The sequence below is a fragment of the Leopardus geoffroyi genome, chromosome D3, assembly GCF_018350155.1.
Source record: "Leopardus geoffroyi isolate Oge1 chromosome D3, O.geoffroyi_Oge1_pat1.0, whole genome shotgun sequence".
NCBI classification, from domain to species: Eukaryota; Metazoa; Chordata; class Mammalia; order Carnivora; family Felidae; genus Leopardus; species Leopardus geoffroyi.
This window is the reverse complement of record NC_059339.1, coordinates 54680133-54695550: the sequence shown is the minus strand read 5'-3', so window position 1 is coordinate 54695550 and position 15418 is coordinate 54680133. Positions and strand designations below refer to the sequence as shown.

The window sequence follows — 15418 nt, the reverse complement described above, 5'->3', positions numbered from 1 at the left end:
ACACTGTGTTCTTACATGGCCTTTCTTCTGTGCCCACATGTTGAGAGAGAGTGAGCTCTGGTGGGTTATTTTTTTTTTTTTTTGTCTTCTAATAAGAATACTAGTTTTATTGGATTAAGACTCCATTCTATGACATCTTTTAACTTTAATTATCTCCTTAAAGGCCCTATCTTCAAATATAGTCACATTGGAGATTAGGGCTCCAACATATGAATTTTAGTAGAACACAGTTTTGTTCATAACACTGATATAAATTGGAAGTTTCTCTGCATTTTTAATCTTTTGTATTTTAGTCCAAAATGTTACAATTCCCATAAGAACTTTGGGGCTTCATAATTAATCTGATGGGGTTCAAACCTCATAACTCAAAAGCCATGGTCATATTTTTTGCTTTAGTATTATTTCCTTTCATTTAATTAAGTAATTTTTATGTCTTCTAAATAGTATTGTTTTATTAAACTTCATTTTAAAACAGTTTAAGACTTACAGAAAGATAGGGAAGATAATATAGAGATTTCATGTATACTCTGGACCATGTTTTCCCTAGCTTAATACCTTACATTAGAATAGTACATTTATTATAATTAATGAATCAATATTGATACATTATTATTAACTAAAACCCATACTTTGTTCCAGTTAAAATTTTTTTTTATTTGAGACACAGTTCACGTACCGTAAAATTAACCATTTTAAAGTGAACAACTCAGTGGCATTTAATATATTCACAATGTTGTACAGTCAACACTTCTATCTAGTCCCAGAACATTTTCACCACCCCATTCACATTAAGGATTTAATATCTGTTCACCTCTACCCTGGTGTGGCAACCACAATCTACTTTCTATTTCTATGGATTTACGTATTCTGAATTTTTTTTATATAAATTAAATCATGCAATATGATCTTTTTTTGTCTGGCTCCTCTTACTTAGCATAATATTTTGAAGTTCATCCACATTGCACCATGTATCAGTACTTTATTACTTTTTATGGCTGAGCAATATTCCATTATATGTATATACCACTGTGTTTAACTGTTCATCTGTTGGTGGGCCTTTGGATTGTTTCCACCTTTTGTCTATTGTAAATACCTTTTTTTCAGTTCTTTTGGTTCTTTTCAATTCTTTTTTCAGTTCCACCTAGGGGTGGAATTGCTTTATCAAATGGAATGGTAATTCTATGTTTAACTTATTGAGGAACTACCAAACCATTTTTCATAACTCAACAATTTTGTTGTTGAGTTGTAAAATTTCTTTATATATTTGGATCCTGGACCCTAATCAAATATATGATTTTCAAGCATTTACCCCCATTATATAGGTTGTGTTTCACTTTCTTGATAATGTCCCTTGATGTACAAAAGTTTTTAATTTTGATAAATTTCAGTTTATCCTTTTGTCGTTATTCTTTATGCTTTTACTGTCATATTTAAGAATTCATTGCAACATCCCAGGTCATGAAGATTTACCTCTTTGTTTTCTTGTATGAGTTTTATGGTTTTAGCACTTACATTTAAGCCTTTGATATATTTTGCACATAGGAGGCATGTATATTCTTGGGATGAAAGGTAAGAAAATGGAGGATTAAAATGGCTCCCCTCATCCTTTACACCCCCTTCCATTAACAGGCAATCCCTACTCTCCCAGCCTTTAAGCATAGACTGGATTTGGGTTGAACAACAGACATGTCAGAAGAAATATCAGACAACTTCTAAGAAAGTCTCTTGTCGAGAGGCCTTGAAGCCTCTGCTGTCACTCTCTTGCTCCCATAAGCTTCCCATGTAAATAGGCTTAATTAATATAGCCTCCTTGAGGATGAATGACCAAGTAGAGAGAGGCGCCCATTGTGCAGGGAGCAGAAACCACCAGACTTGTGAGTGAGGCTGTCTAGAACTACTTATCCTAGTCAAGCTGTCAGATGACTTATGAGTTTGTGCTCACATTGGTTGCCTTCAGACAAGACCAAGAACCCATCCTGCTACACCCAGTTTACATGGTGACTCATAATTATGAGCAAATAAAGTGGGGATTGTTTTTAGCCACTAAGTTTAAGAGTGGTTTATTATGCAGGAATAATTGATACATTGTTGAATATAACATTGAAATTACACATATACATTTAGATCACAAATAAGTAACTAAATAAAATGGAAAACTCCACTCTGTATAGTGTTGGAAATGAAAGTTTTGTTCACCTTCACCTGTTGGAAAAATACTTTCCCTGTGTTGTTGGGTGTTTTGTTTTGTTTTGCTAACTTGACCGTCAACAGGCTTTCTTCCCACTTTGGTGGATACTTTAGCCAGTTTTTATGGCTCTCTCCATGTTTACTTCCTCTGTCCATGTTGGAAATACTGGCGCTCCCGAACTATGTCCCCTTCTGACTCTATTCTCCTCGTGGGTGATCCCATTTGAATTGATATTATTTATACATTGTATTCTTAGATTAAATTGGGATTTCCAGCTCAAATTTTTCTTTTTTTTCTAGGTGCCCATTGAACACCTTTTTATATATGTCATTGGAGCCTCTCAAATTTGAAACATACAAAATTGAACTAGTAATTTCTTCTTTCTTTTGTGCTCCTAGGTTCAGTTAATGGCACCAGTTATTCACCCAGGACCATAAGTCAGGAGGTTGATTAATTATATTGACTACTCACCTTTCCTCACCCTTTATATACAGTCAGTGATTTGTTTTGATTCCACCTCTGGAATGTGTCTCAAATCCAAACAATTCTATCTATACTATAGTATCTTCATTCGGACCACTCTCATTTTTGCTTGGATACTAGAAGAGTCATTTCAGCCAATTAATAATGATTATTTCCTATTCCTAGGCATAACATCAAAGTCCCTTTATAAAATAATATTTACTCTTAAGCTTCATGTCCCTTCATATATTCTGTTCTAGCTTTGATGACCTCTAATCTCTGGGCCTTAACCTATGAAATTTCTGTCATCCCTGTTTTGCCCTCTTACTCCCACAAAACCATCTTTGCTCTCCACAGCTTAGGATAACTGTCTTCCCTTGAAATCTCATAAGACATTTTACTGCCCACTACTGTGACATTGTGTTTTAGTTGTTACTTTATGTTTCTCTCCTACAGAATTGTAAAATTTTGGAAGTTAGAGTCTATATGTAAGTCATCAGTCACAATAGTGCTACCATTACTTGGCACATTATAGGCATTAACTAAATGCCTTTTTTTGTTCAAATTTATTTATATATTGATTTTATATAATTTTTTAATTCACATTGTAAGTTAGCATATAGTGTAATAATTGGTTTTAGGAGTACAATTTAGTGATTTGTCACTAACATGCAACACCCAGTTCTCATTACAAGTGCCTTCCTTAATACCCATCACCCATTTAGCGTATCCCCTGCCTACCTCCCCTCCAGGGACCCTCAGTTTGTTCTCTATAGTTGACAGTCTATTATGGTTTGCCTCTCTCTCTCTCTTTTTTTCCCCCATCCCCTGTGTTCATCTGTTTTGTTTCTTAAATTCCACACAGGAGTGAAATCATGTGGTATTTATTTTTCTCTGACTTATTTTGCGTAGCATAATACACTCTAGCTCCATTAATGTCATAGCAAATGGCAAAATTTCATTATTTTTGATGGATGAGTGATATTCCATTGTATCTATATACCACAACTTCTTTATCCATTCATCATCAGTTGATGGACATTTGGGCTCTTTGCATAATTTGGCTATTGTTGATAAGTAAATCAGGGTGCATGTGCCTCTTTAAATCAGTATGTTAGTATCCTTTGGGAAATCCTGGTAGTGTAATTGCTGGGTCGTGGGGTAGTTCTGTTCTTAACTTTTGAGGAATCTCCATACTGTTTTCCAAAGTCAGTGCACAAAGTTTCATTCCCATCAACAGAGTAAGAGGGTTCCCCTTTCTCCACATCCTAACGCTTGTTATTCCCATGTTGTTACTTTCAGCCATTTGGATAGGTGTGAGATGGTATCTCATCATGGTTTTGATTTGTTTTTCCCTGCTGATGAGTAATGCTGAGCATCTTTTCATGTGTCTGTTAGTCATCTCGATGTCTTTTTTGGAGAAATCTCTTCTCATGTCTTCTGCCCATTTCTTAACTGGATTATTTGTTTTTTTGGGTGTTGAGTTTGATAAGTTCATTATAGGTTTTGGACACTAACCCTTTATCACATGTCGTTTGCACATTCTCCCATTCCGTAGGTTGCCTTTTAGTTTTGTTGATTGTTTCCTTCTCTGTGCAAAAGCTTTTTATCTTAATGAAGTCCCAGTTGTTAATTTTTGCTTTTTTTTCTCTTGCGTCCAAAGATATGTCCAGTAAGAAGTTGCTATGGTTGAAGTCAAAGAGGTTGCTACCTGCGTTCTTCTCTAGGATTTTGATGGTTTCCTGTCTCACATTTGGTCTTCTATCCACTTTGAATTTATTTTTGTATATGCTGTAAGAAAATGGTCCAGCCTCATTCTCCTGCATGTTGCTATCCAGTTTTCTCAACACCATTTGTTGAAGAGACTGTCTTTTTTCCATTGGATACTCTTTCCTGCTTTGTTGAAAATTAGTTCACCCACAGTTGTGGAACTATTTCTGGGTTTTCTATTCTGTTTCATTGTTCTGTGTCTGTTTTTGTCCTAGTACCATACTATCTTGATGACTACAGCTTTGTAGTATACCTTGAAGTCAGGGATTGTGATGCCTCCAGTTTTATTTTCTACAAGATTGCTTTGGCTGTTCAGGTCTTTTCTGGTTCCATACAAATTTTAGGACTGCATTTCTAGCTGTGTGAAAATGCTGATGGTATTTTGATAGGGATGGCATTAAATGTGTAGATTACTTTGGGCAGTATAGACATTTTAATGATATTTGTTCTTTTAATCCATGAGCGTGAAATGTTTTTCCATTTCTTTGTGTACTCTTCAAATTCTTTCATCAGTGTTCTATACTTTTCAGAGTACAGATCTTTTACCTCTTTGGTTGGATTTATTCTTATGTGTCTTTTGGTTTTTGTTGCAACTGTAAATAGGATTGATTCCTTGATTTCTTTTTCTGCTGCTGTGCTATCGGTGTGTAAACATGGTACAGATTTCTGTATGTTGAATTTGTATCCGGTGACTTTGCTGAATTTATGTGTCAGTTCTTTAAATAAATACGCTTTAATGAATGGGCTCAGGAATAATTTTTAAAACTATTTCAAATTTTGCATGAAGCTGCTTTTTAAAACATGGGGAGGATGTACTTGTTCTTTTAAAAAAAAAAACTTTGAATTTGGCATATTGTTTGATAAACATTGCCTATGTTTTCAAGCAGATTTGAACCTTTGTGTAGGTTGACTATAGGAAACTCCAAATTGATTGCAGATTCAATGGTATGAGTATTCGTTCCAGATGAAAGTTGGTCACAGTTGTGGGAGGTAGTATTCAGTATTAGAATTTCACATCTACAAATATTTTATAATAAAAAGGAGATTCCCACCATAAAGTTATTTTTTCTTAATTTTTAGAATGGAAAATAGAAGTGTATATGAATACCTTGTCTTAAAAAGTAAATAGCATGGGGCGCCTGGGTGGCGCAGTCGGTTAAGCGTCCGACTTCAGCCAGGTCACGATCTCGCGGTCCGTGAGTTCGAGCCCCGCGTCGGGCTCTGGGCTGATGGCTCAGAGCCTGGAGCCTGTTTCTGATTCTGTGTCTCCCTCTCTCTCTGCCCCTCCCCCGTTCATGCTCTGTCTCTCTCTGTCCCAAAAATAAATAAACGTTGAAAAAAAAAAAATTTAAAAAGTAAATAGCATTTAAATGTGACAATTAATTTAAATATTTAAATTTAAATATATAAATTTAATTTATATATTTAACTTAAATATATAAATTATAATTTATATTTATTTATATTTAATATATATTTTAATATATATTTAAATATACATATTTAATATATAAATATATAATATATAAATATAAATATATATAATTTATATAATATAAAATATATAAATATAATTTAAATATATAAAACATTTGGGAATACTTTTTAATAGAAATATGAAGTTAAATAACCAGGTCATTTAGAATGTTACACGTATCAAGCAGAAGTTTGTGAGCAATATAGTTTAGAGCTAAAGGCAAATAAAGTTTTTGATTTCCCCGTAATGTGTTAATTTTTAAAAGTGTGTCCAATGTGATATTTTTAGTACCTTCCCACTTTTGTTTCTCTTGCTTTTTGAAAGAGAAAGAAATAAAAAAATGTACGGAATTTTGTGGTTAGTTGGGTAAAATTGGTTAACTGCGAATTATAATCAGTGTTTCTAAATATCTAAAACATTTATGGCAGTAAGTGAAATTCTAAGCTTAATTTTAATGGAATTTTATTAAAAATAACTTAGCAATTTCAAGCAGTTTCTAAAACTTTTATAAATATTTCAGATAAGTAATTATGAATATAAAATTCCAAAATTTTCTGTGGTATTGTAGGCCTTCCCTTTGTTAACCATTGTTATCAATGTTATTTGAATACTAGGTATGTCAAGTTTTGCCTTCTCATATCGGATCAAAGACTGATTAAAATAGTTTTTCTTTATTGCTTCATCACTTAACATCTACAAAAATGTTGCTATGGTAAGGTTTTGATAGATGATCCTAAAATGTTTATACCAAATTTAACTCTATTTTGAAAAATGTAGGTAACCTATCTTTATCATTATAAAATACATCATGTTCTGTTGTGCTACAAAAAGGATTAAACCCATAGTATTAAGCATTGCATACATGTTGAGGAATTTAACATTTTTGGGTAATTATGTCACAATTATTAAAGAACCTCTTAACCAATTTCTTTCTGACTTTCTTGTGATACTTCAAATGGTTTCTCAGGACTATTATATAAATCAGACTGTTGGTAGGTTTCTGCAGTATGCAGGTCTGTGAGTTACCAGTTAAACTGAGGGATAATTATTTTCCTAATTATTGATTAGTTTAAGGTCTAATAATACACTCATTGAATGCTCATTCTCTTCTCTGTACATTTATCATTTGCCATTGTCTTTTGGGTTTATTTGGATTTTCTTATTGACCTGTAGGAACAAGTTGCTATCTTTAATTTGTTATATATGTTTTAAACTTACTCTCTCAGTTTGACCTGTCTTTTTACTTTATGATATCTTTTAGTTAAAATAAGTTTTTAATTTTAATACACTTACATCTTTCATTTTCCCTTTAAGTGCTTTGCGTATTGTTTAAGAACTCTCTCCATAGTGCAGTCATGAAAATTTTTCTTTTATTTCTTCTAAAATTTTAAGGTGTTTTTTTGCTTGAGATTTAATTGTTAAACAACGTGAAATTGTGTTTTTGTGTGTGTGCAGATACAAATAATGGAATAGGTATTTTCATTTGTAAAAATAGAGAAAATTATTTTTCTCAACATCAGTTTTTTGCAAAATCCAGTCATTTCTTAGAAATCAGTTATATTCTATCTATCATATCAAGTGTTCATATATGATTATATCTATTTCTGACTCCCATCATTCCACTGGTTAATTTTATCTCTATTATAGTACCTCATTTTACTAAATATGCTTCATAATATGGTTTTTTAAAGTCTATTTATTTATTTTGAGAAAGAGAAAGAGAGTGCATGAGTGTGTAGGAAGGGATAGAGAGAGAGGGAGAGAGAGAATCCCAAGCAGATGGGACTCCATCTCACCAATTGTGAGATCATGACCTGAGCCAAAATCAAGAGTGGGACGCTAAACCTACTGAGCCATCTAGACATCCCCAGAATATATTAAAAAATTTTTTTAACGTTTATTTATTATTGAGAGACAATGAGACACAGAGCATGAGTAGGGGAGGGGCCGAGAGATGGAGACGGAATCTGAAGCAGGCTCCAGGCTCTGAGCCATCAGCACAGAGCCGGACGCAGGGCTCGAACTCACAAACCACGAGATCATGACCTGAGCTGAAGTCGGCCGCTTAAGCGACTGAGCCACCCAAGCGCCTGCCCCTCCATATGTTTTAATATTTGGTATGGTAGTTCCCTCTTTTTTCCTTTCTTATACTTTTTTGGCTGTTCTTAATACATATAGATTTTAGAATAAGCTTGTCATATTACATGCTAAACCCATTGGGATTTCAAACAACTGCATTCATCAGTTTTTTTTATTATGTAGATGAATTTAGTCTCTTCAGAAGTTTTTTTAGATTCCATTAAATCTATTATACTGTTAGCACAAGAAAATTTCAGCAGTTTAGCAAATACTGAAACTAATTTAGAGGAGAGGATTAAGTAGGAGATAATGAGGAAGGTGGGCAAATTGATGAAAATCTGATGTTAAATTATTAGTTCTTTAACATATTAATATACATACAGTATTCATTTAACATATATCTGTGTGTATATAATTATATGTACATGTACATAGGTATGGCTAAATATATATAGATAATTTAGTACACATAAATAGAACATCCTAAGCTTTCTGCCCATTTGTATTTAATTTTCTGTTAATTGCTGTTCATATAGTTTTCCCAGTTTTTTTGTTTGTTATTTTTTACATATGTGCAGAAGTATTGATAAATATCTATTTTCTTTTATGTTAGTTACAATTTTTTTCTGCTTGTAGTATTTTTAACTTATTTGCAGTACTCTTTCATAGAGAAATTTATATGTAAAACCAATCCATTATCTGACAAATTTTGTATTGTTTACCAAAATTTGCCTCATATCAAGATTATTAAAATGTTTTATTATTTCAGTTAACCTTATTATTTTTACATTTGGCTTCTTCAGATCTGAAGTTTATTACCTTATGGTATAGCATGAGACACATACTTTTTCTCTTCCAAATATTTTTTAAATTATCCTAATATCATTTATTGACTTGTTCATCTCCCTTGATTTGAAATGTAAATTTTATAAAAAACTAAATTCTCATGTATATAGGTAATGAAATGATTACTTATTTTAGTCTTTTTCATATTTGGATAACAACATTCTTTTTCTTAAAAAAGTTTTTTTTTTTTTGATGTTTATTTATTTTTGAGAGAGAGACAGGCATAAGCAGGGGAGGGGCAGAGACAGAGGGAGATACAGAATCTGAAGCAGGTTTCAGGCTCTGAACTGTCAGCACAGAGCCCAACATGGGGCTCAAACTCACAAACCATGAGATTATGACCTGAAGTCAGATGCTCAACCAACTGAGCCACCCAGGCACCCCTTGGATAGCAACATTCCTATACTAGATTTCATCTTTCTATTTTTTTTAATATTGTGGAGAAATATACATATGCCTTGAATTTATTATTGTATTCCCTTTTGTTCATCCCAGTGTTTCTGTTATGTCTTAAGTAAATTTTCTTATTTGCTTTGCTCTAATATTTCCTTAATTATTTGTATAGTCTTTTTTGTTCTTCTGTATTTATAAATAATAGAACAGACTGATTACTTGTTGTGAGCATACATTTTTTGCTGGTTTTTCTTGTTGTTTTTGCTGCTATTGCTGTTGTTTGCTTTTTAGCAGCTGTCAAAGTCTGCTTACATCAAAGGCTTTTATCCAGTATATACAAAATTATACTGGAGCTCCTTATAAATGGGAAGTAATATGCTTAGGCAAGAAAGTTGAGGGACTCTTTTTTTGTTTACTTAAATAAGCATGCGTTTGAATTTGTTGTAGCACTTTAGAGTATTTTCACTCATGGATGAATCAGCCTTTGTTTTTCCTTACCCATCTGTTTGTTTCTATGTGAGATTCTGCTAGTTATGTGGGCTCTGTTTTGTTTCTCCCTAGAACCACAACTTCCATTCTTAGCCTCTCCATCTCAGGCAGATCTTGTGTGGCTAGAGAGTTCTTCTCATGTCAGTGACTAGAAGGAATCTTTTCAGCCATGTATACTGGGTTATCAGAACGAAAAGCAATAAGACTAGTCTGCTTCACCATAGGCTGGCCTTTAGTTGTTTACTTTGATTATCACCTGCTTCTTCTCACATGCTGGGAATTTTTCATGAGCTCCACAGAGAAGCCTTTCACCTCCCCTGAAATGGTCTTCATTTTCCTCTTCTGAGTTATATTTTTCTTTGCTCTGTTTTCACTAGCAGTCCCTTCTGATTTCTTTCTATTTCTGGGAATTATTCTGAAGTATATGTTCCAGTGCTTTTATTGGCAAACATATATATTTTTCTCCAGAAATATTGTACAACATGGGAATTGAAGAGAAGTAATCATGTATGCCCAAACTAACGTCTGGAATTAGAGATTATCTAAGAAACCCATAAAATTATGACTATGTATTCTCTTGTGTTTTTGGTAATTTGTGTCACAGCCCAAGATATTCTTAGAATATATCTGTAGAGCATGACTCCTAGCCTGGAGTTTATAGTCTAAAAGAGGGACACTATAGAAAACGAGATATTTGTGAACTTACCTATAGCTATGTGTTTTCCACTCTTTGGTAATATATTACAACTCAATGGGTATAATGCACTTCTCATTTTGTGCAAAGTCTTCTGGGACTAAGTGACATTGAACTGGCCTTTGATGAAGGAGTAAGATTTAGAAGATGAAAGGTAAGAATAATTCGGTGGCAGTAATAATGAAAGGACTACGTAGTGGATGTAGAATACCTGGTTTAGAAATAACAGAGTATTGTTTGACCTCATATGATGGGACATGTGAAGTGGAGCACTTACAGTTTTATCTGTGAGTTCAAGTATAAGTTTACTGTTATTTTTTCAAATACGTAAAATTTGATTTTTATTGAGATCTTTTATTTTGACAGTTTGAAACTTCTCTTGAAGAATGGTAAGCTCCGTTCATTCTTTTTAAATTGTTTTTATGTTTAAATTTTAATGATTAATATGCTGCAGATGAGTTTTATTTCAAAAGAAACAGGAAGTTAAAAGCAGAGTTTTTTGTATTTGATATTACAATGTATTTTTGAAAACATAAGAATTCAGATGTCACTGCAAATGGCAGAATAGGGACCTCCAGGGCTCTGTCCAACCACAAAGAAATGCTGGTAAAAATTGGTCAGAATCGACTTTTGTAGAAATCTGAATTTAGTCAAAAACAACAGCCAGGGGAAGAGTTAATGAAGAGTCCGTTGCATTGCATTAAGAGAGCACTGTGGCACTTTAAATTGCCCACTTGCCATTCTAGTCCCCAGGTCAGTAGTGGCCATGAAGAGAGCAGCCTGTACTTGTGGTGTAGATTGCGAGTGTCAGAGCAAACAATATGGACCTTATTCTCAAAGAATTGTGTTTCAGCTTTTTGACCTGTCTGATGACTCCTTGAAGAACCAGCACAAAGACTTGCCTTTGTTTTGCCTGACTTGGAGCAATCACTCAGCTGGAACCGCTTACAGGCAGTCGTTACTGGAAGCATTTAAAGGCATATACTCACAACCCCTGTCTGAGGCTGTGAATAACAGTGGGCACACTGCCTGGGAAAGAAGAGGTCAGCAAAAGAGATAGATGGGGGAAATAGGGTTCTTCAAAGCCGTCATATATACTGGAGCATCCAGAAGTGCATGCATATGACCATTGCCAGACATATGTTCAGGGAAGATCCAAGAAGACCCTGACCATTTATCTCTGGCTGACCTTTAAGATCTGTGCAGGCAATAACTGAAGGTAGTTTTGTAAACAGCCTGGATAAGCATTGAAAGAATACATAGATTCAGTCTGCTAAGATTGGGAGAGTATTTTTTTTCTTTTTCTTTTTACTTTCTTTTTTCCTTTTTTCTTTTTCTTTTTTCATCTTCTTTTTCTTTTTCTTTTTCTTTTTTGACTCGATATTTAAGATAATTTGGACAAAACATAAGTTTACCAGTAAGCTAATGAAACATCTAGTTCAGTGGCCACACATGACAAAGAATACAGATATTACAAAATGTTTTTCGAAGAACTACTACTAAACAAAGAAAGAACAACAACCCACATCAAATAGCAACAACAAATTCAACAGAGGGAAGGTTATCTTATTTACATTTCAAATCAAACTATTTAAAATGTCCAGTTTCCTACAAAAATTATGAAGCAAGCAAAGCAAAAAAAAAAAAAAAAAAAAAAAAAAAAAGAAAAGATAGTTTGTACCATTAACAGGGGGGGAAAAAGAAGTTTTAAAAAATGGCCCCGAGAAAGCTTAGACATTGGATTTATTGGACAATAGCTAAATGAACTATCTTAAATATTCTCAAACAGATAAAGGAAACTATGAACAAAGAATTAAAACCAGGAGACTAATGTCTCAACAAATTAAGATTATCAATAAAGAAGTAGAAATTGTAAAAAAGAACCAAGTAGATATTGTGGAGCTGAAAAGTACAATAACTGAAATGAAAAATTAGAGATGTTCATCAACATCAAGATTTGAGCAGTCAGAGGAATCAGTGAACTTGAAAACAGATCCATTGAAATTATTCAGGCTGAGAAGCAGAAAGACAAAAGAATGAAGTAAAATGAACAGAGCCTAACTGGTGTGAGGGACACTTCCACAGATACAAAGATACGCATAATGAGAGTGCAAGAGTAACAGGGAAGAGAAAAAGGGGGAGAAAGAATATTTGAAGAATTTTGGCTAAAAATTCCCAAATTAGGATAAACATGAATGTATACTTTTACTAAATTTAGTGGACTCTAAACAGGATAAACTCAGGGATCCACACATTACGGTCAAATCATTGAAAGCCTGGGACAAAGAGTATCTTGAAAATAGCACGAGAGAAGTGACTCATCATGAATAAGAGATCCTCAATAAAAATAATAGTCAGTTTCTCATCAGAAATTATGGAGGCCAGAGCATGATACATTTATTTCTTTTATTTCTTTTATTTTTTTTAATGTTTATTTATTTTTGAGACAGAGAGAGACAGAGTGCAAGTGGGGGAGGGGCAGAGAGAGAGGGAGACACAGAATCCGAAACAGGCTCTAGGCTCCGAGCTGTCAGCACAGAGCCCGATGCGGGGCTCGAATCCACGAACCGTGAGATCCTGACCTGAGCCGAAGTCGGATGCTTAACCAACTGAGCCACCCAGGCGCCCCAAGAGCATGATACATTTAAAGTGATGGAAGAAAAAATAAAACTGCCAAACAAGAATTATGAATCTTGCAAAAGTGTCCTTCAAAAATAAAGGAGAAAATAAGATATTTCCAAATAAACAAAAATTTGAGGGGCTCCATCTCTAGCAGAACTTTCAATCAGAAATCCTAAAGGTAGTCTTTTAGGCAGGAATCAAAGGACACTAGACAGTAACTTGAAGCCATATGAAGAAGTAAAGAACAGTGAGGTAGCTACAAAGATAGATATAAAAGTCAACATGAAGCCATTTTTGTTTTGCCTCTCTTTCATTTTCCTATATAATTTTTAAGATAAATGGATAAAATTATAAATCTATATTAATAGGCACATAGGGGAATGTGGGTGGCTCATTCAGTTGAGCGTCGGACTCTTGATCTCAGCTCAGGTCTTGATCCCAGGGTCTTGGGATCATGTCCTGCATTAAGCTCCACACTGAGTATGGAGCCTGCTTAAGATTCTCTCTCTCTTTCCCTCTGTCCCTCTCCCCTGCTCCCACTCTCTTCCAAATTTAAGTGTTTATGTGTGTGTTTGTGTTTGTGTGTGTGTGTGTGTGTGTGTGTGTGTGAATGTGTGTGTGTGTGTGTATGTGTGTGTATAGGCACACAGTGTATAACTGTAATTTGTAAAAATGACAACACAAAGGCAGGGAGCATAACTACAAAGGAACAGAGGTTTTTTAATACTACTGAACCTACATTGATTTTAATCCAAAATTAATTTTTATGAAGTTAAGATGTTAATTGTAATCTCCAGTGAACCGCTAAGAAAAATTCTAAAACCAAACCAAACAAAACAAAAAGCACCAACATAAATCCAATAAAGAAACTAAATACACTAGAAAAAAATCAACTAACCACAAAATAAGGCAATTATGGAGAAATTAAAGAATGAAAAATATTTAAGTATTATAGAAAACACATAGCAAAATGGCAAAAATAGTAGGTCCTTTATTTTTCTTTTTTTATTTACTTAGAGAGTATCCCAAGCAGGCACCACACTGCCAGAGCAGAACCCCATATAGGGCTTAAACTCATGAACCATAAGATCATGACCTGAACCAAAATCTAGAGTATGATGGGGTGCTTGGGTGGCTCAGTCGATTTGACTGTTTGACGTCAGTTCAGGTCATGATCTCATGGTTTGTGGGTTCGAGCTCTGTGTCGGGTTCTGTGCTGTCAGCTCGGAGCCTGGAGCCAACTTCAGATTCTGTCTCTCTCTCTCTCTCTCTCTCTCTCTCTCTGTCCCTCCCCTACTCATGCTCTGTCTCTCTCTCTCAAAAGCAAATAAACATTAAAAAAAAATGTTCAAAATCAAGTCTGATGCTTAAATGACTGAGCCACCCAGGTGCCTTAGAAGTAAGTCCTTTCTTTCTTTTTTTTTTTTTTAACGAAATTTATTGTCAAATTGGTTTCCATACAACACCCAGTGCTCATCCCAACAGGTGCCCTCCTCAATGCCCATCACCCACTTTCCCCTCCCTCCCACCCCCCATCAACCCTCAGTTTATTCTCAGTTTCTAAGAGTCTCTTATGGTTTGCCTCCTTCCCTCTCTGTGTAGAACCACAAAAGACCCCGAATAGGCAAAGTAATATTGAGGAAGAAGACCAAAGTGGGAGGCATCACAATCCCAGACTTTAGCCTCTACTACAAAGCTGTAATCATCAAGACAGCATGGTTTTGGCACAAAAACAGACACATAGACCAATGGAATAGAATAGAGACTCCAGAATTGGACCCACAAATGTATGGCCAACTAATCTTTGACAAAGCAGGAAAGAATATCCAATGGAAAAAAGACAGTCTCTTTAACAAATGGTGCTGGGAGAACTGGACAGCAACATGCAGAAGAATAAAACTAGACCACTTTCTTACACCATTCACAAAAATAAACTCAAAATGGATGAAGGACCTGAATGTGAGACAGGAAACCATCAAAACCCTAGAGGAGAAAGCAGGAAAAAAACCTCTCTGATCTCAGCCGCAGCAATTTCTTACTTGACACATCCCCAAAGGCAAGGGAATTAAAAGCAAAAATGAACTATTGGGACCTCATGAAGATAAAAAGCTTCTGCACTGCAAAGGAAACAACCAACAAAACTGAAAGGCAACAGACGGAATGGGAAAAGATATTTGCAAGTGACATATCAGACAAAGAAGTCAAGTCCTTTCTTAACAGTAATTGCTTTTCACGAAAATGGATTAAAATGTTAAAAGATAGAGAGTGGTAGAATGGGTAAATATACATGATTCAATTATACGTTATGTATAAGAAACTCACTTGAGATCCAGAGATATAGTATGTTGAAAGTAAAAGAATGGAAAACATATTCCATGAAAATAACAAATGAGCGGGG

At 34.5% G+C, this 15418-nt stretch overlaps 1 protein-coding gene across 6 annotated transcripts in view; it reads left to right on the top strand.

Annotated features, from left to right (window-relative positions):
- Nucleotides 1–15418, top strand: part of CCDC178 (coiled-coil domain containing 178) — a 436131-nt gene that overhangs the window by 61981 nt on the left and 358732 nt on the right. For 5 of the 6 annotated variants that reach the window (XM_045457578.1, XM_045457575.1, XM_045457577.1 and 2 more), the window contains one exon: nt 10765–10787. The exons of the other annotated variant lie outside the window; for it this stretch is intronic. In XM_045457578.1, coding sequence (XP_045313534.1) covers nt 10765–10787 — 23 coding nt within the window. The remainder of the gene's footprint in view (nt 1–10764; nt 10788–15418) is intronic. 6 annotated transcript variants of the gene reach the window in all.